The sequence below is a fragment of the Cervus canadensis genome, chromosome 22 (genome assembly GCF_019320065.1).
Source record: "Cervus canadensis isolate Bull #8, Minnesota chromosome 22, ASM1932006v1, whole genome shotgun sequence".
NCBI lineage: Eukaryota > Metazoa > Chordata > Mammalia > Artiodactyla > Cervidae > Cervus > Cervus canadensis.
The window spans coordinates 4,441,746-4,465,793 of NC_057407.1; the positions used below are offsets into that span (position 1 = coordinate 4,441,746).

Genomic DNA, 24,048 nt, shown 5'->3' on the forward strand with positions numbered 1-24,048 from the left:
TCATGGGTACGAGAGGAGGCTGAGGTCTAAAGGTTTGGCCATCCAGGGCATGGACCCAGATGGACAGGATGGAAGTTCCTGTCCTGGGAGATGCAAACTGCTACAGGGATGCAAAGGTATGCAGGGGCCTGCGGAGGCACAGGAGAGGTGCTCAGTCCAACCTGAGATCTGGGACTGCTTTCTGGAGGAGGCAGCTTTTGGTCTTAAAAGGATGAGCGGGAATTACCAGACAGATGAGGGGGGAAGGACTTGCAGGCAGTGGGATGGGACTGGAACGGGGGCGAATTGTGGCTTTGGGAGGAGCACAGGTTGGGGGCACGTAGCATGAGCCCCTGGGCCGTGGGGGATGGGGCAGCAAGGCGTGGAAGAGTAGCCTCGGGAAGGCAGGCGTCATCCTGGGGGCAGTGGGCGCCAGGGAGGGTTCCGGGCAGGCAAGAGGCTGACGTGTGTGTTGAGAAGGAGCTCTGCGGTTACAGAGAGGAAGGATTAGAGGAGCTGAGAGGAAGTATGGATCATCGGACTAGTCACTGAGCAGGACTGTGGGTCCAGCGGGAATCTGCATCAGGAAGTGGAAGTGCAGAGGCCCTGGGTTGGGAATGAGCTCTGGAACTACAAGGCAGCTCATAATGGGTAAAGCCCACACAGAGACAGTAGCCGGAGGTGCAGAGGTGAGGTCTGGCGTTTTTTTTAAACATATGCGACACTGCACGAGGAAAGGCTGAGCCTGCCTCCGTGCCCCTTGATTCTGGGCTTTGTGATCACTTGAATCGAGTACTGAGATGACACTGGGACACTTTCTGGGCCCAGGGCTCAAGAGGCTGGCAGCTTCTGCTTCCTGTGTGCGGGTTGTTTTTCCATTTTTTAATACTTGTGCTTAGAATTCAGCCACCACGCAGTGGGGAAGCCCAGACAGCCATTGGATGAGAATCGGGACACCCCAGTTCTCAGCCCCGGCTGAGCTCCTTGATCAGCCAGCACCAGTTTGCCCCCCTTGGGCATGTGCCAGCTAGGAACCGGATCTTCTGCCCCTGTTGAGCAGCCCCACTGACACCAAGGGACGGGCCTTCCCTTGCGAGCCCTGCCCCGATCACAGACACAGGAGCACCGTGAACGTGCTGAGGTGGTTTGTTATGCAGCAGTAGACACCATAACGAGAGCTGCAGGGTGGACAAGGGTTAGATCCTGAAGGGCCTCATGAGCCAGGGTAAGAATTTGGGTTTTAATTGTGATAAATGCCCATTTGAGGCCATTGAGCAGCAGGGTGCCCGCAGCGGGACACGGGCAGACACAGGAGGCCAGGGCAGTGTGCGTGAGTCGCTCAGCCATGTCCCACTCTGCAACCCCATGGACTGTGGCCTGCCAGGCTCCTCTGTCCATGGGACTCTCCTGGCAAGAATACTGGAGTGGGTAGCCATTTCCCTTCTCCAGGGGATCTTGCCGACCTAGGGATCGAACCTGGGTCTCCTGCATTGCTGGCAGTCTTTTACCGTCTAAGCTACGAGGGAAGCCAGGGTGGTGGCCCCTGCTGTGGTCCAGTGAGGGGGTCCGGCCACGGAGGGAGGGGTTGAAAGTGGTGGATGCTGGGTAGATGTTTACGCTTGGTGGATGGGATTTGTTGAGACTGTGTAGAAAGGGGTCAATGAGGCATCCACAATGTGGGGTCCACACGAGTACCTGCCCAGCGACCACCTGGTGGGATGAGACCTTAGCTTGCTCAGAAGGCTGCTGAGATGGTCCAGATGAGGGGTGACCGCTGAGCCAAGGAGGGGGGCAGAGACTGAGGAGTGGATTTGAGGGGCAGCAGAGGTCAGCTGGGGCAGATGGACACAAAGGGAAACTGAGGCAGCCCAGCGTCGTCTTCCCTCCCCGCCCTCCTCTCAGCCCCGCCCTTGCCGCGCCGATCCCAGATCCCACGTGAGGCTTTGTCGGGCTGTGCTGTCGGCTTCGCCGCTTCCCTGGGGCCTCTGTCATGGGGCTGCCGGCAGAGCCCCCAGGGGCATCGTGAGCAGCTGGCAGGGAGCGGGGCTGGCGCTTCCCGCGAGGGGGGGTCCGGTTGTGGGAGGCACCCCGGGCAGGCGCTTGGGGGGCGGGCATCACTGGGCACTTCTACGACCTGGGGGCCGGCCAGGAGTCACGACCTGGCCAAGGCCGGACAGCATGGAGCACCCACGAGACTCGGGAAAGCCTGCTCCCCGGCTTGAGGACAGACAGTCTGCCGAAGTCCCCACCTCCTGTGACCTGCAGACAGAGCCCACGGACACCTGGAGCTGCAAGGCAAGCCTTCGGGGGCCCAGGCAAGGACTGGGGGTGGTGAGCAGGTGATCCCAGAAACGAGAGATTTCCTCCACTTGCAAATGCGTCTTTAAACTTCAAGGAGGAATTGCATGTTAATCAGGCATTAAAACAGGCTGTGGAATATTTAATGGCACAGAAAGATGGTGCTGATGAAAGGCCGCGTGGGGAAAAGGCAGCTTGCAGGATGGAGCATGTCCTGATTCCAGTTCCTGCCCGTCTGCCCACCTCCCAGACGGGCACACGATTTGGGCTTTGGGACAACATTCTCTGAGATTCAAACCACGGGTGGGTTAGGGTAGCTTTTATTTTCTCCATGCTTTCTGTCCTCCTTGACAGTTCTGCAGAAAGCGTGTATTCATTCTAGAATCACACCTCCCCCCCCCAAAAAAAAACCCCATCAAATGTGTCAATAACTCACATTAGAAAATCTGCTGCTTAATAAAAACACATCAGTGATCAGAATAGAAAATTTGAAAAGATAATCTCTCTCCACCCAGAAGGCACGACAAGAAGAGGCTATTTTTAAAGCTAAAAATTGTTTACTTTTCTCTCCTCACTTTTCTGTGCTCATTAATTCTAGAACTGGTGTTGGTGGGGTTTTGTTTAAATTGTATACATTTCTGTCCTAGTTCTTACTCCTGATATATACGTGTGGTTATTTCTCCTTCCTGAAAGGAAAAAAAGACTTACTTAAGCTGCTTCTAATTTGGGGCTGGTCCTCTAGTGACCTTTCCTGGGGCTGAGTGACTTTCAGCCCTGGCTCAGGCCTAGAGCCAATTGGGGGGCAGGCAGGGCTGGGGGTCTCCGTGGTATTTGCTGATCCCACGTCAAGGACAGTGGCGAGGAAGAGTCGAGGGTTATACCAGCCCGGGATGGTCTGTGTTTCCTCATCTGAATAACGGGGTTGATGGTGCATGTTTGTCAAAAAGTGTTGAGTTAGTTGCTTAGCTGTGTCCGACTCTGTGTGACCCCCTGGACTGTAGCCCGCCAGGCTCCTCTCTCCATGGAATTCTCCAGGCAAGCATACTGGAGTGGGCTGCAATTCCCTTCTCCAGGGGATCTTCCCAACCCAGGGATTGAACCCACATCTCCTGCATTGCAGGTGGATTCTTTACTACCTGAGCCACCGGGGAAGCCCATACATATTTGTCAAGACTGATGACAAATTCAGGATGAGCACATAAACGTCCACTCTCTTCCCAGGGTGGTCAGCTTGGAGCTCCCCACACACTCCGGGGGCCACCGTGGACACACCAGCCCAGAGGAAGTGTGGAACAGAGGAACGAGGGCCTGTGCACACTGGTGTGTCGTCCTCACTTTCCCAAGACCTGGGAGAGTCCTCGGCTGTGCTGAGTCAGTTTCTCCATCTGTAAGATGGGGACACATCCTCACGGCCTGTTACACAGGTAAGCAGGTTAGGGGCAGCGGGAGGTGACACACAGCTGCTGTGGCATCGTCCTGGCGGCCAGCGGGCGCTGGCGTTGTTACCCCGTGGAGCTGCTCAGAAGCCAGAGTCAGTGTCTGCCTGCCCCTCACAAGGGGGGCTGGGCGGGGTCCGAAGTCGGGCTCCCCGCCCTCCTTTCTGCTACAAGCACGGCCATCTCAGGATAAAGGCTGGAGCTCACGGCAGGTTTTCCCATCAGGCTTTTATTATAAAGAAGGTTCCAGAGCGTCCCAGCCTCCCCCTCCAGCCCCGCCCCGCGGGCCACAGCCCGTCCAGGCACTGACCAGGCCAGCCCCAGGCGGCCACTTCCGACAGAAAAGAAAAGGCAATGATCTCGGGGCTCAGGGGGGCGTTTCTGCTGGGTCCGCCCGTCCCTGGAACAGTCATTTCCAGTGTTGCGCTGGGAGCCCCGGGGGCCCCCTCCCGGGGCCTCCGCACTAGCGGCAGCTATTCACAGTTGGCGTGTGATAAGTTTCTTTAATATATAAAAGCTTCTTTTAAAAAAAAAAAACAACAAAAAAGTGGTGCTATCTTTAGAAACACTTCCAGCAAGATCACGTAGCCCAGCTACAGCCTTGGTGCAATTCAGCCCCCTTCCCCTACCCCCTCCCACCCACCCTCAGCCCAAGATGGGTCCCCCAGCCTCAGCCCAGCTCCCAGGACGGCACGGAGCCTCCCGCGGGCTGTGGATGCCGCCCGCTCCGCTGTTGTCTGCTGGAGCCATAGAAAAACCTGACGCCGCTGGAAGCCGGGAGTGGCCAGGCTCCTTCACAGCTGGGCGGAGACGGCGGGGGGCAACGTCTTGGTGGTGGAAGCAGAAGCGAACCGAGGGCTGGGTCACAGGGCCTCCCCCTCTGCCAGGCAGGATGAGGTAGCGTTTCTGGCTGTGGCCTGGGGCCCAGGCGGCCCTGCTTGCCCACTGGCGGCCTCGGCGGCACTGGGCTGGGACAGAGTGAGTTGGGGGGGCACCGTCCAGGCTGTGCTGGGTGGACGGCGCTCAAGGCCCAGAGCTGGGGTATGAGGGCAGGTGGGAGGGGGCCGGGGCCAGGGGCTCTTCTGCCGGGCTCAGAGAGAGCCCCTGGTGCAGCGTCCTTTCCCAGCCGGCGTCAGAGGCACACGGGGCCCGCGGGGGCGGGGGGCAGAGTGAATCACGGGTGGGCGCCCGCCGCCGGCCCCCCAGCTCAGGCCTCGCTGTAGCACTCGTAGATGTTGTCCTCCATGAGGGCCACCACCTGCTCAAATTTGTGCTGCAGCTGCGTCCTCCGGGCCGTGGGGTTCGCCTCCAGGGCGCTCATGATCTGGGGTGGCGGGGGGGGGGCGGTTGGCAGAGGAATCAGTTTAGGGCCCAGGACACCCCCCTGGTCCCACCACACATTAGGGGGAGTACACACACACGTGGCCTGGATTCCCAGTGCTGGCAGCCACGCCCACAGCACAATCAAACGTCCTGGGGCCCGGAGAACCCGCTCACCCCGGGTTTCCCTGAGTGGGTGGGCAGGGCTGACCAGGGCGGGGGTGCCCCGGGCCTCACACTGGGGGCTGCTCACCTGCGGGCGATACCTCTTGGCGTATTTGTAGATCTCTGCCATGGCCACGTTGGTGTTGAACTCATTCTGGTATTTCTGCAAGGAAAGACAGGGCGGGAGTTGGAGCGTGATGGAGGCTCCATGGTCTGAACCAGGCCCGGCCCAGTCAAGACCTGCCGCTTATACACAGCGCCCTCCGCCCTGCTCTGACGGTCAAGCCCTGCCCCTCTCCCATCCTCCCGGCGAGGTCCCCGCGGAGCCGGCCGCACCCGCGACTCCTCCGCCAGGTGCGCGTTCATCTCCTGCTCGCTGAGCGGGGTCATGTCGTGGATCTGTTTGTAGTAGCGCTGCACGATCTTCCGGTACTCGGGGATCTCCTTGGCGTAGAGCAGCTTGTTGGTTGGTGAGTCCTGGGTGGGCGGGGAGGAGCCAGGGAGTAAGACGCTGGGTGGAGACAGCAGACTCGCCTCTTGCTGGGCCCACGTCTACGCCACTGCACACACAGGCCCATCCCTGACCCAGAATCCCTATGCTGCAGGCTCTGGACCGGGGGCTCCCCACCCTTCTCCTCTCTGCCCCGTTTTCTGCAGGACTCTCAGGGTGATGACCTCACGGGGGACCTACCCCCCGTGGGGAGGAGGGGAAAGCGCATGGGCTCGTGCCAGCTCTTAGACACGCAGGCTGTTTAGTTTGCGTCCTTGCTGAGGGTTATGGGTCTTGGTGGCTAAGATTTCTGGAAGCCTGACTGCTGTCTCAGTGGAATATTTCCCACCACATGTTTCCTACTCCCAAGAGCGAAGCTTGCCAAGTATGCTCCCGGTTCTTTGTCATGGGCATCCTGCCCTCCCAGACAGCACGTGAGAGGTGATGGCGTTTTCTGCCTTTTTTGTGGTCCGTCTCTGAGTCACGGGGTGACGGCAGGGCCAGGTCTAACTCCTGTCTCATGAACACTCACGGCCCCTCGGCCTGAAACGCCGGGCTCTCTCCTTCCCGCTCAAGCCTCTGCACCGTCTCCCGATGGTCCCCTCTCTCTCAGGGGTCTCCTCCTCTGTCCTGCATGCCTGTGCCCCCCTGCCCACCCTCAGCGCCCACCGGGTGGCCCGTGACCATGAGGGCTGCGCCTGGAGCCCGGCTGGTCGCTGACACTGTATCAGACCACACGGGGCTTTCCACGCCCGCCTGGCTTCTCCCCGCCTGGCTCTAGGGCCTGGAGATCGGGAGCTGGTGCTGGGCACAGCTGAGGCAGCTGCAGCCCTGGAGCCTGTGACTGTGGGTGCCCGTTTCTGGGAGAACCCCCGTCTGATGACCCCATTCACCCCACATCTGAGCTCCTCCGGTTCCCCTCCCAGAAAGTCTGCTGTCCCCGTAGCAGCGGGCGGCCTGCCTACAGCAGCTGACCTTGCCCAGCTGCAGGTCGGAGATGGAGCAGGCGTCGATGAAGGCCTGAGCGATGACCGAGAGGCAGGCGTCAATGTGGTCCGTCTTCTCGATGTCAAAGACAAACTGCGGGTTTTTCAGGATGTTCACCCAGAAGCGCAGAGGAAGGCTGGGGGACAGAGGGAGGCAGTGGCGTGAGCCCCGCCCGAGGGTGGGTGGCGGAGAAAGCAGTCACCGATGGGGGCTCGGGCCAGGGAGGCCGGCAGGCCCAGAGGACAGGCTGGCTTTGCTCCCGAGGCCAGCGGAGACTGGATGGAGTCTCTGGGAACCTCAGTGTCTCCTCCACAAAGGGGGTTGGTGACTGTCCCTAGCTGGCCAGGGGAGGTGGGCAGAGGGGCTGGGAGCCGGGTTTCCTGCATGGAGGGGGCCTGAGTTGACCCTCACTGCCCGCCCCATCCCCCGCGGAGCCTCCTGCTCGCAGGCAGGAGCTGGGAGCTAGGAGCTGGGAGCTAGGAGCCAGGGCCCAGTCCTGGTTCTCATTAGAGCCCCTGCCCCGCCTGGCAGCCCGTGGCTCCTCCCCCAGCCCTGTGCGGCTGTGGGGAGTCCGTCTGTCATTAGCTGGGTCACCAGGAAGGGCTGAGGGTGGGGGAGGCCTAAGAAGGCCGGAGGGTTGGTAAAACCGCCTCTCCAGTGACTGGGGACCCTGGGACGGGGGACACGCCCCCTTCCCCCCCCCCCCCCCGATGGCTCAGAGCAGCCCCTGCAACGACAGAGAAACTTCTGCGTCTGTGGCAGTTCTTTTCGAGGGTCAGGCTGAACTTTTCAACAACTTCCTGTTGGGGTTTGGGTCTCTGAAAAGGTAACACGCGCCTCCAAGGAGGCATGTGATGGAGGCAGGCGCGTCTCTGGGAGCCTCAGCGTGCTTGTCTACAAAACGGAGCCGACGGTGCCCACCCAAGGGATGGGGTGGGGGGAGAGAGGGACGACAGGGCAAAACTTAGACAATGCTCACTTCTAGTTAATCCTTACAATTATGGTGGGTTCCTTTTACTGCCCTGGTTTTCCAGCTGGGGGAAACTAAAGCCCAGAGGGATTAAGTCTCTTGTTCAAGCTCACACAGCTTGGAATGGCATAAGGGACTGAACCCAGGCTCTGAACTCTAATCCCACTGCTGCTGCCATGATCCAGTGAAGCAAGCCCATGCCCCGGCCGGGCCCCACCCCCGAGGCCCCGGCCGGGCCCCACCCCCCGAGGCCCCCCACCTGTTGGTCTTCCAGATGTGCAGCGTGTCGGGGTCTGAGATGCCCCTCTTCTCCGCTTGCTCTTCTAGGAAGTCAAAGAAGTACTTGACGGCCAGTGGGGGCTTGTCTTCCCGGATGCTCAGGATGGCCTTGAACAGGTCATCCAGAAACTTCTGCAGCGTGCCCTGCAGGGGACGGGGTGGCGGCCGTCAGCCCAGGAACACACAGGGTGGGGGGTGGTGACATGCACCTCTGGCGGTGGTGGGGAGCCCGTGGTGCTGGGGCTGAGCAGTGCTGGGTGAACGGGAAGCTGTGTGGCCTCAGGCTGGCTGCCTAAGTGCTCTGGGCCTCGATGTTCCTGTCTGTGAAATGGGTTGGTGAAACCCACTGCACAGGAGTGTCGGAAGGAATTGCTGGGCTGGGGGGTGAGCTCTCTGCCCCTAGCCATGTGGCCCCGGGGACATTGCTGGGCCACTACTGCCTTCTCTGTTACACCCGCAGACAGAGGCTGGGAGCGCGGCTGGCCCCGCAGGGGAAGAGCTGTCCCCCCCTCCCCCAGCGTGTGCTCCCAGCTGACACCGGGGGTGGGGGGAAGGATTCGGTGGGGGGCCGGGCGCACCTTGGTGGAGAGCAGGCGGGTCAGGTAGATCTCTGGGAGCACCTTCTTGCGGTGGCTCTGCCGGTGGGACTTCTTGGGCTCCGCCAGCTCGTCCGTGGGCAGGACCTGGGAGGCCGGGGCTGGGTCAGCGCTGGCGCCAGGCAGCAGCCCCTGGGAGGCCCTACCCGGGACCCGCGGGCGCCTGGCTCCGCACACTCCCCACCCCGGCCTTCCCCAGGCCTGGGAGCACAGCCTCCAGAGGCCCAGGGCGGCAGGAGGCCAAGTCCACTCCCAGTGAGGGGCGGGCACCCCCAGGGCCGGAGGCAGGGCACTCACCAAGTGGAAATACTTCTCTGTGTCCAAGTCTTTCACTGCGAGAGGGAAACACACACAATAAATAAACAAGACACAAGAGCAGGGGCCAGGGAGTGGGGGAGAGAGCAAACCAGAAATGGAGGCAGAAAGCTGGAGAAGGAACCCAGCAGGAGGGAGAGAGCCCAACAGACGTGTGGACAGGAGACAGGGGAATGCAAAGTCAGACGGCTGAGACAGAGATCCGGAGAGACGCACAGAACGAGGCTCAGCCAGAGAGAGACAGACAGACAGACGTCCCCAAGAGGACAACCACAGATGGACACGGGGCAGCTCCCCACAAGGGCTGCCCTCACCCACTGCCCCCCTGAGCCCAGACCTCACCCTCACCAGCTCCTGGAAGGGACCCTGAGAACCCGAGGCGCCTAGGACCCCAAGCTTGGAGCATCTGAAGGTAGGGATGGCGGTGTGAGGCAGGGACACAGCCCGAACCCCCGATGGCCCGGCGCCTGCCCAGACCTCTTACAACTGCCTCCCTGCTCCTGGGGCCCCTCTTGGCTGCCTGCGGGAACCCAGCGCCGAGGAGGCCTGGCCACAGGCCCTGCCCGAGCTGCGCTGCGGCAGGGTGCCCGGCCCGGCCCTGCCGCTGGAAGCCTCAGTTTCCCGCCCGGGGCTGCTCAGGAGGGCCCGGCCCCCTGTCTGCTACCTCGGCCCAGGGTGTTGTCCTTCTTGTCCGTGAGGCTCATGGCCAGGGAGGCGCCTTCGGGGATCTGACGGGGAGAGAGGTCGCGGTCAGAGGCTGGAGGTCAGGGAGGGCGGCGGCGGGGGCGGGCGGGGCCAGGGCCCACCTTGTAGTGGGCCAGCGTGTTGAGCTTCTTGCGGCCGTCCTCCACCACCGAGGTGTCGTCCAGGTCCCTCAGGATGTAGCTCTGTGTGCTTGAGGCGAACCACTCTGGGGGCGGGGTGGGTAGGGGGTGAGGGCTGAGGCGCCCACCCACGGGGAGAGAACTGGGGGGCCCCCAGAGCTCTCTGAGCCTCTACTCCTGCATCTGGGAGACTGGGAGGGGGTGCCGGGCAGGGGGACGGAGCCGCGGCTCCGCACAGCCAACCTCAGGGCGATCACCGGGCGGTCGGAGCGGCTGGGCCGGCCTCTCCTGCCCACCGGGCCATCGTCACCTGTGGTGAACTCCCCACCCGGCCCCAATAAGAGCTCCTGGATGATGGGCACCGTCTCCATGTCCCTGGAGCCCCGGACGGCGCATGTGTGGCAGTGGCCAAAGACTGTGTGACCGAGCAGGGCCCGCCAGCCGCGCCCCCCCAACCCTGCCCACCTAGGTCCACGTCCTCAGCGCGCGGCCACTGGGAGTAGGGCACGTTCTTGCAGAAGGCTTCCAGAATCTTCTCCTTCACCTGTGTCAGCGTGTCTGTGTCCATGGCGCGCACGCTCAGCGAGTCCATGCCGCAGCCCTGGAAGGACACGTTCAGGTTCTGCAAGACAGAGACGGGGGTGGGGGGGAGGCGGTCAGCAGCTGCCCACCGGCCCGCCGGGCAGGCAGCCAGCGGGTGGGGGCTGGGGGCGGGGGTGTCAGGAGCAAAGCCGGCTCACCCCCTCCGCACCCCTCCCACCCCGAGCCGGCTCGCCTCCTCCTCCCCCCGAGCCGGCTCACCCGGGGCTTGGCCTCGATGTTTTCTCGCAGCAGCCACTCCTCATTGAGCGTGTAGCGGGCCTTGCCCGTGATGGCATCGATGGAGCCCTTGTTGATCTGCTGCTTGATGGCGCACAGGAGCAGGAAGAAGGGCTCCCCCACTGTCTCCTGGGGTGCGGGGAGGGGGCGGTCAGAGGCTGAAGCCAGCCACCCAGCCTCAATTCCAGTCCTGAGCCTGTGGCGCCCCCCCCGGAACCCATCATACCCACTTCCACCAACCCCTCCGCCCCTGCCTGCTTCACACCTCCCTTTTGATCCTGGTGCCGCTCAACCCTCCCGCCCCCACACCCAGGGCGTCTCCCTGGACTCCCAGCTCAGACATCGCCCAAGGTGGGCGGCCGCATTCATTTTATCACCCTGGCAACCTTTCCAGGTAGTGGTGGCATCCTTCTGGCCGAGGCTCAGAGAGGGCAAGCAAGCTGCTCAAGGCCACCCAGCAGGGAGGTGGCAGAGCTGGACTCAAAGGCATGCCAGGGAGGGCTCGAGGGCTGAGAAGAGTGTCTTCCTGACACGGCCTCTGTTCCCAGAGTAGCCCTGAGCCTCGATTCCCCGGCCCGTGTAACGGATCCTGTGGGCCAGCCCCTTTCCCAGTCACCGGTCCTGGCAGAGGCGGCAGGCGCCCTCACCCGCAGGCAGCTGTACATGCAGATGGACATCCAGTTGGTGAGCATCTTCTCAACCACGGACTCCGTGCGGCGCAGCATCAGCTTGGGGTTCTTGGCGGCCGAGGCGTCGATGAGGTCCACCAGCAGCTCCTTCATGATGCCCGTGTAGTACTCGAGCTTGCCGTGGAGCGCGATGGTCAGCAGGGAGGCCAGGCTGCACCTGGGGGCAGGTGGGGCGTCAGCACCAGCTGCACCGCGAGGCCCCAGGACCCCGAGGACCATGCCGTGGGGGCTCCGGTGTCCGCCTCGTCGCTGGACAGATGGGTGGATGAGGCAGAAACCTCCCTGGAAAAAGCCTACCTTCCCTACCGTGTACAGTAACCACCGTGCCCATGAGCCTGGTCCTGGGCAGGCAGGGACAGAATGGGGGGGTGGTCTCAGGACCTCCACGGCCCCAGGGCTTGACTCTGGGGAGATGCTGGCTGCCCCGAGGACATGGTCCTCTGCAAACTGCCCCAGGCTTGGATCCAGCCCGGCGGACCCAGGCTGCATTGTCCTCCCCAGAATCCCGCACCGCAGCCTGACCTGTCCCGCACCGCGAAGTCTTTCTGTTGCTCCAGCGCGTGGACGAAGACGATGAGGAAGTGCTTGTTGTTGAGCAGCGAGGAGAACAGACTGATGCCCTCTTCCATGTTGGGCCGGCAGCTCTCGGGGATCTGCGGGGGGCAAGTGGTGAGGGATGTCGACAGGGTCCCGTGTCTCAGCACTGGGAATGCCCGGCGTGGCACCTGGAATGCTTCCCAGGATGGGGAGCTCGTTACCTCTTAGTGGGAGATGCCACCTAACTCCCTGTGACCGGGAACAATGGCTCAGCTGAGCTGGAAAAGGGGGGGCTCAGGCGAGGGTGCCCGAAGGCAACCGCATATCCCTGTGTGGGGGACCGTCTTCCATTCTCTAGGCAGCAGGGGGAGAGAGATGTCCAGGGGGACCCAACCCTTTCCCCTCTCTGGTCTGGGAGTCACTACATAGAATACCCTGAATGGCCACTTGACTACCTGCTGGGATGGAGAGTTCACTACCTTACAATGGCAGGTTCCTCCTAACTTCCCAAGATTAGGATCAATGGATCAGATGAACTGGAAAGTGGGGGTGCCCCGAGGCAGCCCCGTGTGTGTGTACGGGTAGGGGGCTACTCACCTTCCACTCTCCCAGCAGCGGGTGGGTCTCCTGCACCGGGGAGCTGCCCTGGGAGTTGAGGGTCTGGGAGGGGAGCACGTAACGCTCTTCGTAGAGGGAGGAGCACTGTGGAGCAGACCCCCAGCGTCTCAGCAGGGCCTGCCCCACCAATGCACGAGCCCACTCGACAGGAAGAGGAGGCAGTGGACCACGCCCAGGGGCCCTAGGACTCCAGGGGAGGGGAGGGGAGGGGAGGGGAACCCCAGGGGGGCTTCCTGGAGGAAAAGCAGAACCAGGCTGAAGTCCAGGGGTGGCAGAGATGGAGCGCACATGCGAAAGAGGAAGCTAAAGCAGCTCAGTGTGGAAGGAGGAGACAAGGCAGAGAGGCTCCACCAGGGGCCAGACGAGGGCGGTGCCACCTGCAGGGATATTCTTGACAGGCTGAGGAGGGTGGGGATGGGGCAGCGGCCCCTGGAACAGCACGAGGAGGCATGGAAGGGAGGGGACGGAGTCCAGTGGACAGGAGGAAGAGATGGAGACAGGATGGCCCCTCGGTGAGAGGAGAGGCAGGCCCAGCACCCCAGGAGGAAAGCAGGGCTGAGAGCTGCCTTTGGTAGGCACACTTGAACATCAAGTGAGCAGAGAAAGAAAGTTGGGACAGGGGGGTGGAACCTGGGCCCCTTCCCTCGGCAGGCTGGGTAGGGCAACCAGGGAAGGCGGCCGGGCTGCCATAGGCGGGTGTGCAGGTTTCGCACTGCTCAAGGGCCCCTGCCGCACTCAGGTTCTCCCATCGGCACAGAGGTGCCTTCTAGGTTCCCAGGACCCAGGGAGGACTCGAGGAACTCCTGAGGTATCACCAGCCGGGGGGAGCCTGCACTGACCTTGGGGAAGAAGGTGCGGGTCACGAAGTGCTTGTACTCCAGGAAGGGGATGCCCTGGCTGCGGTTCAGCTCCTTGGTCAGGTCTGTCATGTCCGTCTGCAGCTCTGCGAAGCCTGGTGGGCAGGCAGGTGGCCGTGAGCGGGTCAGGGGGTGACGCCAAGGACCGAGGTCCCGCATGGCTGCCCACACTACCTTTACGGATTTCCTCCCGGATCTGGGACTCCATCTCCTCCATCTGCAGCAGCGTCTTCTGCCAGTAGCGCTCGGCGCGGCGGCTCTTGGTGCAGAAGACGAACAGGGCTGTGGGCAGCAGAGAGGGGGGTCAGGCCCGCAATCCCTTCAGTGTCAGAGAGTGTTTGTCGTTAACGTGCCATGTGCAGGGCCTGGGTGGAAGGCAGAGAGCCTGCCTGCAAGCCTCTGGCAGCTCACTCAGCTCAACGCCAAAAACAGCAAACCTCCCCAGCAACAAATGGGCGGAAGATCTAAATAGACATTTCTCCAAAGAAGACATACTGGTGGCCAAGAGGCACATGAAAAAACGAATGTCAGTAATGATTAGAGAAATGCAAATCAAAATGATTCCATATCACCTCACACTGGTCAGAATGGCCATCATCAAAGAGTCTACAAAACCATAAATGCTGGAGAGGGTGTGGAGAAAAGGGAACCCTCCTGCACTGTTGGTGGGAATGAAAGCTGGTACCACCATTAATGGAGAACAGTACAGAGTACCTTTAAAAACTCAATACAGAGCTACCATCTGACCCAGCAATTCCACTCCTGGGCATATATCCGGGGAAAATCATAGATTTCCAAAGATACATGCACCCCAGTGTTCATTGCAGCACTACTTCCAATAGCCAAGACATGGGAGCAACCTACGTGTCCATCGACAGAGGAGTAGATAAAGACGCAATGAAATATTACTCAGCTATAAAGAAGAAGGACATAATGTCATTTACAGCACCATGGACAGACCTAGAGATTATCATTCACAGTGAAGGAAGTTTAAAGACAAATATCATATGCTATAAAAAATAATACAAATGACTTATTTATGAAACAGACTCACTTTGACAAACTTCTGGTTACCAAAGGGGAAAGGTGAAGGGAGGGATAGGTCAGGAGTCTGGGATTGACATGTACACACTACTTATACAAAACAGATAACCACCTCAGGCCTCCTCTACAGCACAGGGAACTCTACTCAAAACTGTGTAATAACCTATACGGGGAAAGAACGGACATAGGTGTGTGTGTAACTCAATCACTCTGCAGTATACCTGAAACTAACACCACATTGCAAATTAACTCTAATAAAATTAACTGAAAAAGTAAATTACTTGTGGAGCAAAAAGCATGAAATAGTGATCAACAGTGGATTTCTCTAGATATGAGAATTATGGGTGATTTCTGTTCTCTTTTAGCAGACAGATATTTATATACTCTGTTTTCCCTAAAATTTTGTATATTGAATATATTACCTTTTAAAAACTAGCTTCATTGAGATAATACACATATCATCTAGTCTATCTACGTCTACAAGTCGCTGGCTTCTAGTATATGACGGGGTTGTGACACCATCCACGAGCCAATTTTAGCTCACTTTTTCTGCCCCTAGGAGACCCACTGCCACAGGTACCCACTCCCTATCCACCCTCCTCCTGCCTCTAGGAACCACTAATTTGTCTTGTGTTTTTTTATTATCTGGACATTTTATATAAATGGGACCAAACAACAGGTGGCCTCTTCTATCCAGCATCTTTCACTTACCATGACGATTTCAAGGGTCACCCACGCTGAAGGACGTGTCAGAACTTCCTTCCTTTGTCTGACTTAATACTATGCCATGTGGCTGAACCACATTTTCTTTGTCCATTCCTCAGCGGATGGACATTTTGGGCCATTGCCGCTGTTGGCGATGATGAATAAAGCTGGTGTGGACCTGTGTTCTCATTCTCCTGGGCAGATGCCCAGGTTGGGGAACTGCTGGGTCATGCAGTAACGCTAACCTTTCGAGGAAACTGGTGGCGAGTTTGCCATAGCAGCGGCACCAGTTAAATTCCCACCAGCAGTGTACGAGGGCTCAAAAGGCCCTGCATCACTGAATATAGTATTTTTGTAACCACTATTTTAACAAGGGCATAGCCTACCTACTGCGTAGGGTCATCTTCCCCCAGCAGCCATCTCAGAAATACCTGCAGTAGCCCTACAGCCCACAGCGCGTTCCAAGCCCCTCTGCCTGGCGCTCAGGGCCCGCGCCGGCACACCTCTCAACAGCGCCCGCCCTGCACGCTTGGTGCTGTCGCCGGGACTCTGTCCTTGACCCGCTCCACGCCTTTGGTCAGGCTGCCCGGCCCATCACACCTCTCTCCTACCCACCGATCTTCAGAGGGGACCAGGGCGAGGTGCACAGGTCTGCCCCGCGAAGCATCAACAGGTGGGGGGCGCTCCTTACCGACCACAGACAGCAGCAGCAGGACGCTGCAGATGACGATGGACACGATGATGGCGGTCTCGCTACCCCCCAGCTGCAGCGTGGCGATGGTCTGGTTGAAGTTCCCTACTTGGATCTGTGGGGGTGTGGTGAGGGAGTTGTAGCTTCCCCGGACATATGCCCTGGCTCTTCTCCTCACTGGCTGTGTGCCCTGGAGCAAGTCACCTAACCTCTCTGAGCCTCAGATGCCCCAAGTATTAATAGAAGAGATAACCCCACCCGCCTCCTGGGGACGCTGTGAGGGCTACATGAGATGACGCTTGTCAAGCCCTTAATCCTGGGCCTGGCACAGAAGCGGAAACTCAATAAATACAGGGAACTGTGATTACTAGTTCTGTGATGACTGTAGTCAGTTCACAGAGCCTGGCCTGTGAACCGAAGTTATCTATTGGGATACCTGAGGAACAGGGGAGCAAGTGAGTTCTCAGGGCTCAGACGGCAGAACTGGGACTGGGGTGCAGGTGAAAGGCAGCTTCTGCAGTTCACAGCCATCGTGGGGTGCGTGTGCTGCCAGAAAGGGGGTGAGATCCCCCTTTCTGGGCCCTCTCCCCACCCCTCCTGCTTCCCTCCCTCTGTGTCTCTTCATGGTGACTGGCGGCCCAGACTCTGGCTATACCACCAGGTGGAACAGAGACCATGGCTCAGGGCCCAGCCCCATCAGGCCCAGCGGGGGGCTGGTCACAGCCTGAACAGGTCACTCAGTTCTTGGGTCTCCAGTTTCCTCATCTGCCCAGTGGGGACGTAAAGCTCTGCTTTCCTCCACTGTCTCCTGAGCATGACGGTGCTCAGCTGAGACGCCCTGGACTGGGGGGCCACCCCCGCCTCCGGTGCCCCATCCACTCACTGTGATGGGCAGCTGCCCCTCGGCCGTGCCCAGGGACTCGTTGACGGAGCAGTGGATGACTCTCTCGGAGACGATCTGGATGTCGCAGGCCACCTGGCCGATCTTGACGCGGTACTCGTGGCTTTCGAGCCCCAGCCCGTCCTGCTCCTTCTGCGGGGGCAGAGGGGGCGCTCACCCGGGGCCGGGGCGGAGCCCGGCCTGCTCACGCCCCGCCCCGCGCCGCCCCCGCCGGCACGCACGTGGATCACCAGCGTGAGGGGCTCCCCGGGGTGGTGTTTGATCCACTTCTCCCGCTTGGCCGTGGAGAACTGCGGGTCGGGGAGGTAGTCCAGGCGGAACTGGCTGCCCCGCTGGGCCTCCTCGGGCTCCAGCAGCTCCTCGGCCACCGCCGCCTCGTCTGCGTAGACCCGGCCGTTGAGGAAGAAGTCCACGGGGGCCGAGGCGTTGCTCAGAGCCCCGGGCGACGGGCAGGTGATGCGGGTGGAGTTGAGGACCTTGCAGAGCTGGAGGGGGGCCACGGGGGCCACAGTGGGGGACGGGGTGGGCAGTCAGCGGGGAAACACGGAAGGAGAGAGAGAGGGGGGCAAAGATGAGAAGACGCGGCACCGGGAGGCCCGGTCAGCGGGGGGCTGAGACCACCCTGCCGCCCTCACCGTGGGCTCGCGGCCGATGTGGTGCACGGCCATGGACACCTTCTGCACCATGTGGAAGCGCTCGCCGGCCACCGTGATGGTCCTGCCGCCACTGCGGGGTTGGGGTGGGGAGAGACAGCAAGCCTCGTGAGCCCACGCGCAGCCCCGGGGCCTGCCCGCGCCAGGGGGTGGCGCCCGGGTCTCACCTGACGTGGCTGCGGTGGGGGCTGATGGCCGTGATGACCGGGTTCGGCATGTACTGGAAGCTGAGGCCGCCGCGCACGCAGCCCCGCTGCTCGAAGCGCACGCACACGGGCACCATGGCCGGCAGGGCGCCACCTGGCACCGTGCAGGCGATGCTGGCGTCCGAGCGCCTGCGGGGAGGAGCGGCAGGCCCGGTCAGCACGGACCCGCCTCCCGCCGCCTCCCCTGCCCGTCACCCCACGGCCGTGAGCCACCCACCAGCCGGCTCGGCCTCACACAGACACCATTTCCACATTCCCACTGCCGCACCTGCGCTCCAGTCGTCCACCCCACCTTCTCCTCTCTGACGCTGCCCCGTCCCACCTCCTCCAAGAAGCCTTCTCAGAGATACCCTTCCGGCTCCTGCCCCTGCGAAGGCTCTGCCCCTACAGCCCTGAAAGCCCAGGCTCCTCCTCACCCCAGCCCCACTGGATGTTCCCAGTTCCCGCGAGATGGCGGTCCCCTGGGGGCCGAGACAGTGGGGTTCATCGCGTGCCCATCAGTGGGACCGGGCATTTCGCGGAGACCTTCTGGACCATGGCCCTGCCTCTGGCCACACCCCTGGGCCGGCGGCAGGTCTCAGACCCTGCACAATCGTCACCATTTTCACTGCAAGTTAAGGTCACCTGTGAAGGGCACAGTACTCCCCCCAACTCCCGGGTACTGTCCGCGCTGGGTGGGAACACTGAGGCTGAGCGAGAGGAAGGGGCCCCGCAGGGGACACAGCCAGTGAAGTCCCCGGTGATGCTCGGTGCGAGGACACCCCCCTCCCATCCCCCCGGCCCCCCAGGCCAGGGACTCACAGCAGCTCTGTGCAGGGCTCTGTGTTATTCACCAGGACCTGGAGCTCGGAGCCCACGTGGAGGTCGCTCCCGTGGATGGTGATCCTGGTGCCCCCTGCTTTGGGGCCCATGGTGGGCTCCAGGGAGTGGACCAGGGGCAGCTGTGGGGAAACAGGCGGGCGGTCAGGCCCCAGGCCAGCCCGGGACGAGCCTGGCAGGGTGGTGGGGGAGTGGGCAGGCTGCATTCCCTTACCACGTAGGAGAAGCGCTCCCGAGACCTGCCCTCCTTGGAGGCGTTCACTGTCACCACGTCCGAGAACGCCTCTGGGGCTGGGCCCGTGGCGCACACGATCCTGGGTGGGGGAGGCGAGTCTGGTCAAGGAGCAGCCGGTGGGGCCCGGGGGCCAGGCAGGCACCCTCTGGTTTCTCCCTTGAACGATGTCCCCCTCCACTCCCAGGACGTGTGAGCCCTGCCTCCTTGTACTCAGCCCCCCGCCCCCCACTCAGCTGGGAGGGGCGCCTGAGCCATGACACCTGACGGCATCACTCTTGTCAAAATCCTGAAACAATTCCCGATCAGTTGGAGAACAGCCACTGGGCTCCCAGGTGTCACCCTGGTGCCCAGCTCCTCTCTGGGACTGCCCTCCCCGAGTCTACCACAATTCTGTGCCTAGTAGACAGGGGATTGGATAAGATGGTCTTTTGTCACTGTGTAGTCGCTAAGTCATATCTGACTCTGGAACCCCATGGACGGTAGCCTCCCAGGCTCCTCTGTCCATGGGATTCTCCAGGCAAGAATACCGCAGTGGGTTGCCGTTTCTTCCTCCAGGGGATCTTCCCGACCCAGGGATTGAACCCGTATCTCCTGCATTGGCAGGCGGCTTCTTTACTGCTGCGCCACCAGGAAAGCCCAGGGGGATATGTGGAAGTTCTCCAACCATGAGAACATCTGCTGGGCTGGGAGACTGACGCCCTTATCTGCAAGCCTGGCTTACAGCCTCTAGAAAGGAAGTCCCTGCCCACCACGTATCTTCGAGCCTGTCTGGGCCAGGCCCCACGGCTGCAGGCCCAGGTCTCTGCACCCACCAGCAGACCTGCACTTTCCCAACAGCATGTTTTTTCCATCAGAGTGAGGCTTCTGTGGAAGCAGGCTGCTCAGGGGAACCTGGGAGGGCTTCCCGGGGGAGCAGGCTCCAGAGTGGTGAAGCAGGGAAGGCCAGGACACGTGGCGGGAATGCCCTGAGCAAAGCCGGGGAGACCCAGGAGTGAGTGACTCCTGGGGAGCAGAAAGGATCCAGGGATGGTGGGGTGGTCAAGGGCAGAGGGGAGGGCAGAGGTATAGCTGGCACTTCCGGGTAGGTGGGGCCTGCAGGTCACTGAAGGGCCCCCAGGACCGCCCCCTACTCACTCCTCTGACACCGTGTATCTGTTGGCCAGCGGCTCACAGGCCACGCTGCCGATCCACACGCCTTGGGCCACGTCGCTGAACCGCCGGCCCAGGTTCCTGCCGCGGATGGTCAGCCGGGTCCCGCCGTCCAAGGGGCCGCTCAGGGGCTCAATCTGCCAGGCGATCGGAGAGACGGGAGAATGGGGCTCTGAGGCTGGGGTGTCCGGGGAGGCAGGGCCAGGCAGAGCTCTGAGAGTGCTGGCCCTGCCGGCCACCTGGCAGGTCACCCGGGCTGCCAGAGGGGATGTGTGTGTGTGACACACAGCCTGCTCGGGGACACCAGTGTGCAGGGACAGAGTCAGTGCTACTGCAGGGGCATCTCCTGGGGACACTGAGGTCCAGTCCCCGTCATCACGGGGACCCCTGTCTCACCACATGACCCTAAATCCCAGGCAGAGCCAGCTGGGCCTGGGACGGGCAGGTGAACCAGGCTAAGGCAAACAGAACCCTTCCCTGAGACTTTTTCTTAATTAAAACTGAGGCTCGTGGGTTACCCCAGTTTCCCCGTTATCAGCAAGGGTTCCCGGACCTCGCTATAAAGACCCTCAGCCCCAGCCTGTCTTCCACCCCAGGCTCCAATGCACCCCCGTGCCCGGCCCGTTCGTAGCTCAGCGCGTTCTCTATGCAAATCATCTCCTTTCTCATCGTTGTCCCCCTGGCCAACTGAACCGTGAGCTCAGTGAAGACGGGAACGTGTGTGTTCCCTGCTGTGTCTCCAGCCCCGGGACAGGGGGAACTGGTGCCCAGTGGGTGACTCCGCGCGTGGGGGCCCGGGTGTGTGCAAACACACAAGCTGCACGTCCCCGAGCCCGTGTGGGGCGCTGTGCGTGTGCGCATTCAGGCGAGTGGGAGCGACAGGTCCCCGAGGCGGGGGGCGGGGTGTGGGGTGCTTACCGCTCGGATCTCGGGGGCGGGGCAGGTGCCAGGCGGGGGCTGCAGGGTCCCCCGCGGGCGGCAGCTGTCGCTCCACACACACAGGTGGCCCAGATCCTCCCGGCCCAGGCACTGGGAGCAGTCGGGGCTGCCCACGGCACAGTTGTAGACCTCCACTGCGGGAGACACGGAGGCGGCCCAGCTCAGCCGGGTCCTGCTTCTTAAGAGTCAGGGCCCCACGAAGCTCTTAGTACCTTCTCCAACCCCCAGCCCCACCCCAGGGGGCTGCTAATAATGAGCACAGTGCGGCCACTGCCACCTCGACAGTCATCCTCACGGGATCCTATCCAGTGCGGGCTGTTTATTGGCCCCAATTGACAGATAAAGAGACAAGGCTCAGAGAGGCAGAGTGACTCGCCCGAGGTCACACAGCCTGTGAGTAGGAGAGCTGGAGCCACAGCCAGGCCCGAGTGGGTCTCCTAAGCCCACAGCGGAGCTCTGAGGTGAACCACTGAGCAATGCGGGCTGTGAGCCCTAGACCGTCAGGTGGGCCCAGGCAGGAGTGCAGGGTGGGCTCCCAGGGCGGACAAGCTGATTCTGGGGCTTCTGTCTGGGACCTTATGGTACAGAAGCGGGGCGGGGGTGGCATAGATGTGCACAGCCTCCCCCACCCGAACAGACAGGCCCTTGGAGAGTTGATTGGACACATATAATAAGAACAAGGCCACCCCCCACCATCTAGGGGAGCAGACTGTGTCCCAGACAGCTCTGCAGCAAACCCTCGCCCCCGCCCTCTGCAACCGGAGCCGCACTTCACAGGAGGACCCTGAGGCTGAGAAAGGGCAGGTGAGTGGGTGCTGGGGGGGCAGAGCCACGGGCACGCGGACACCCCGAGGGTGTGGTACCAGCCCAGAGGAGCGGCTCCAGTTAGGTGCAGAGTGAGCAAGCCGGCAGAGAGGTGGGGCTGGGATCTGAGAGACAGTATGTGTCAGGGAATGGTGGGGGGATACCTGAGCACTGGCTGGAACCCCCCAAGGCTGCGTCCCACCCTCTGCGGCCATGTGAGGTTGGGGGGGGCCTCCCACCTGTCATGGGGTCAGGGCTGTCCAGGAACCGGGCCGGCCGCCCCTTTAGTTGGAGGCTGAGTGGAAATACCTGGCTCTTCTGGGTCGTGTGCAGCTGCAAAAGATGGGGAAATGCGTGACGGGTGTGGGCGCTGTCTGGGTCTCTGTTGGGGGGAGGGCACATCGGGGGAGAGACGAGGGCAGGGCCACTGGGGGCGAGGGGACCAAAAAGGGGAGGCAGAAAGGAAGGCGTGTATGTATCTGGACTTGGGCAGCCCTGCCCTTCTCCTCTGCCCCGCTAACCCCCGCCATGACGCCCCGTCGCTCACCACCACGTGATTGCAGCGTACGGCCGATTCGTTCACCCACACGGCTTCAAAGGTCTCCTCCGGACCGAAGCTACACTCCAGGGCTGCACCCTGCGGGACACAGGGGTCAGGGGGCGTCCAGGCAGCACCCACTGCCCCCCACCTTCTTCAGGACACCAGAGACTGCTGTCCTGAGGAGTGGGCAGGGGCTCTCTCCCTGGACTGCATCTCCTCCAGAATGTTCCTTCCTGGCCCAATGTCTGACAGAGGCGGGGGTCGGGGGGGTACACACGAACACCCAGAACTCTGGCTGTGTGCTCTCACACCACTAAAAACCTCACCGACAACTTCCAGTGGCCTAAACCCGGGCCTTTCACTCCGCTGGCAAAGCCCCGACTCTCCAGCATGACCAACACTTACAAGGTTCATCCCAGGAGACTCCGCCTGCCCCGCAGCCTCAAAACCCACCACGGCTGCCCCCCACGGCCCGGGATAGATCACACAGGACGCGGGTCAATGACGCACACGCTGTCCTGCCCTCAGCCTTTGTCCAAGTCCATGCTTCCCTTCCAGGAAACCTCAACACAGCCTTCAAAATCCAGCTCAAATGTACCATGTTCCAAAAGCCTTCCCAGACCGCCCCTCACCCAAATCACAGGGACACCCCTCACTTGAGCATCCTCCCGTTTGGCAATGAACATTAGGGTGTGAAGCTGGGGGCTTCAGTAAGCTCCGACAGCCTTCCCTGACCCTGCATGCCAAGGACCTCCCCATCCCCTGCCCATACTCTGTCTACACCTGTCTCTCTGCCTGCTGGGCGGCGGGGTGCTGGGTTTCGGCTCCTCTGACACCTCCAGGAAGATGGCAGTTGAAAGAGCTCGGGCTCTACCTTAACACAGGCCCACTCAGGTCTGAATCCCACCTCTGCGACCTCCCAGCCGTGTGACTGTGCAAGTGGCTCCTTCTCTCTGAGCTGTGTGGGTCTGTAAACTCAGCAACAAAGAGAGACTCCCCTGCTCCGCTGGACTCTAAGGAAACTGGACACGGTGTGTCTTTAGTGGGTGGCATGCTGTTGGCACCTAATATATGCTGGCTGTGATCAGTACACAGGAAGTGCTCAATAAATGCTTGCTGTGGGGCGGGGAGGGAAATAAACATGGCCAATTCCCCAGTGCCATCTTGCCCTCAGCCCCGCACAGGCCCCCCGGGAGCAGCCATCGGTAAATATTTGCTGAGTGAACAAACCCAGGTTTCAAGAGGGCCCGGCCAGCCACGTGGCAGGACTTCCTGTCTGTGTCCCTGTCGTTGGTAGATGTGTTACCCTGAGGGGAAAGCAGGTCAGCCACCCCCCGGCCCTGCCCCCTTCCCCGCTACGAAACTAACCCAGGGAAGTGGCTGTTGATGGGCTGAGAGCTCCTGTAATCCCTGACACCCTGAGCTGGGTCTCCTGAGCCCCTGGGCTCACGGCAGCCGGCCAGCCTGTCTGGGGCTCTGCTGGGTATGGGCTGCATGGATTGGGCTGCTGCCGAGCCCAGGCAGAGTCAGAAGCAGGCCCAGGGGAAGGCGGGCCGGGATCACCGAGGCCCCAGGAAGGCGGACCCCCTGCCTGGCAGGCCCCCCAGTTACACTCTGCTCAAAGGCAGGAGGCAGGACCCACACTCAGGCCCTGGGCTTCCCCGACCCTGGCTCCGGCAGCCCAGGGGAGCAGCATGGCCTTCCCCGCTCCAAATGCCCCGGAACCTCTGCACCAACCACCGCAGGGAGGAGCCCCAGGACCGAGGGCACAGCCCCCGCTCCCAGCCCGTCACGGGGTGGCGGCCCCGGCCACGACGAGGCTCCCTGACACATTCCGGATGCCCGGCACGTGGCCCCCACGTGTGACAAGTCATCAAGGGCCTCCGCTCCCCCGTGGAAGCGACAGATGGCGAGTCCCTGAGAGCTGGGGAGGGGGTGGCTGGCACACGTCCAGGACTTGTCAACGCTTCCCACCCAGGACACTCCTCCAGGAGGGACCCGGCAAGGGGAGGCCTCCCTTCCCCCAGCCCAGATGGGTGGGTGGGTGGGGGGCACGGGCGGGGAAGGCTGGTGCTGGGGAAGAGCACTGGACAGGGAGCCCAGGCCTAGGGTGCGAGTCTAGCCCGACGCCGTGTGCCCTGGAGGCATCTGCTTCCCCTTCCTGGGCCTCGCTTTCCCCACC

General features: G+C 61.5%; 1 protein-coding gene across 1 annotated transcript in view; it reads right to left on the reverse strand.

The window, feature by feature from the left end:
* Window positions 1–3,921: 3,921 nt before the first annotated feature.
* Window positions 3,922–24,048, reverse strand: part of PLXND1 (plexin D1) — a 48,112-nt gene continuing 27,985 nt past the window's right edge. The window contains exons 10-36 of the mRNA XM_043442048.1: window positions 21,873–21,962; window positions 21,565–21,658; window positions 20,501–20,655; window positions 19,568–19,719; window positions 18,413–18,512; window positions 18,181–18,320; window positions 17,341–17,508; window positions 17,156–17,246; window positions 16,742–17,005; window positions 16,503–16,652; window positions 15,620–15,734; window positions 13,354–13,461; window positions 13,162–13,274; window positions 12,302–12,406; window positions 11,690–11,820; window positions 11,126–11,324; window positions 10,461–10,607; window positions 10,125–10,281; window positions 9,642–9,745; window positions 9,500–9,563; window positions 8,818–8,852; window positions 8,503–8,607; window positions 7,905–8,068; window positions 6,664–6,811; window positions 5,535–5,675; window positions 5,287–5,361; window positions 3,922–5,037 (exon numbers count right to left, since the gene is read on the reverse strand). Coding sequence (XP_043297983.1) covers window positions 4,921–5,037; window positions 5,287–5,361; window positions 5,535–5,675; window positions 6,664–6,811; window positions 7,905–8,068; window positions 8,503–8,607; window positions 8,818–8,852; window positions 9,500–9,563; window positions 9,642–9,745; window positions 10,125–10,281; window positions 10,461–10,607; window positions 11,126–11,324; window positions 11,690–11,820; window positions 12,302–12,406; window positions 13,162–13,274; window positions 13,354–13,461; window positions 15,620–15,734; window positions 16,503–16,652; window positions 16,742–17,005; window positions 17,156–17,246; window positions 17,341–17,508; window positions 18,181–18,320; window positions 18,413–18,512; window positions 19,568–19,719; window positions 20,501–20,655; window positions 21,565–21,658; window positions 21,873–21,962 — 3,432 coding nt within the window. The 3' untranslated portion in view covers window positions 3,922–4,920. The remainder of the gene's footprint in view (window positions 5,038–5,286; window positions 5,362–5,534; window positions 5,676–6,663; window positions 6,812–7,904; window positions 8,069–8,502; window positions 8,608–8,817; window positions 8,853–9,499; window positions 9,564–9,641; window positions 9,746–10,124; window positions 10,282–10,460; window positions 10,608–11,125; window positions 11,325–11,689; window positions 11,821–12,301; window positions 12,407–13,161; window positions 13,275–13,353; window positions 13,462–15,619; window positions 15,735–16,502; window positions 16,653–16,741; window positions 17,006–17,155; window positions 17,247–17,340; window positions 17,509–18,180; window positions 18,321–18,412; window positions 18,513–19,567; window positions 19,720–20,500; window positions 20,656–21,564; window positions 21,659–21,872; window positions 21,963–24,048) is intronic.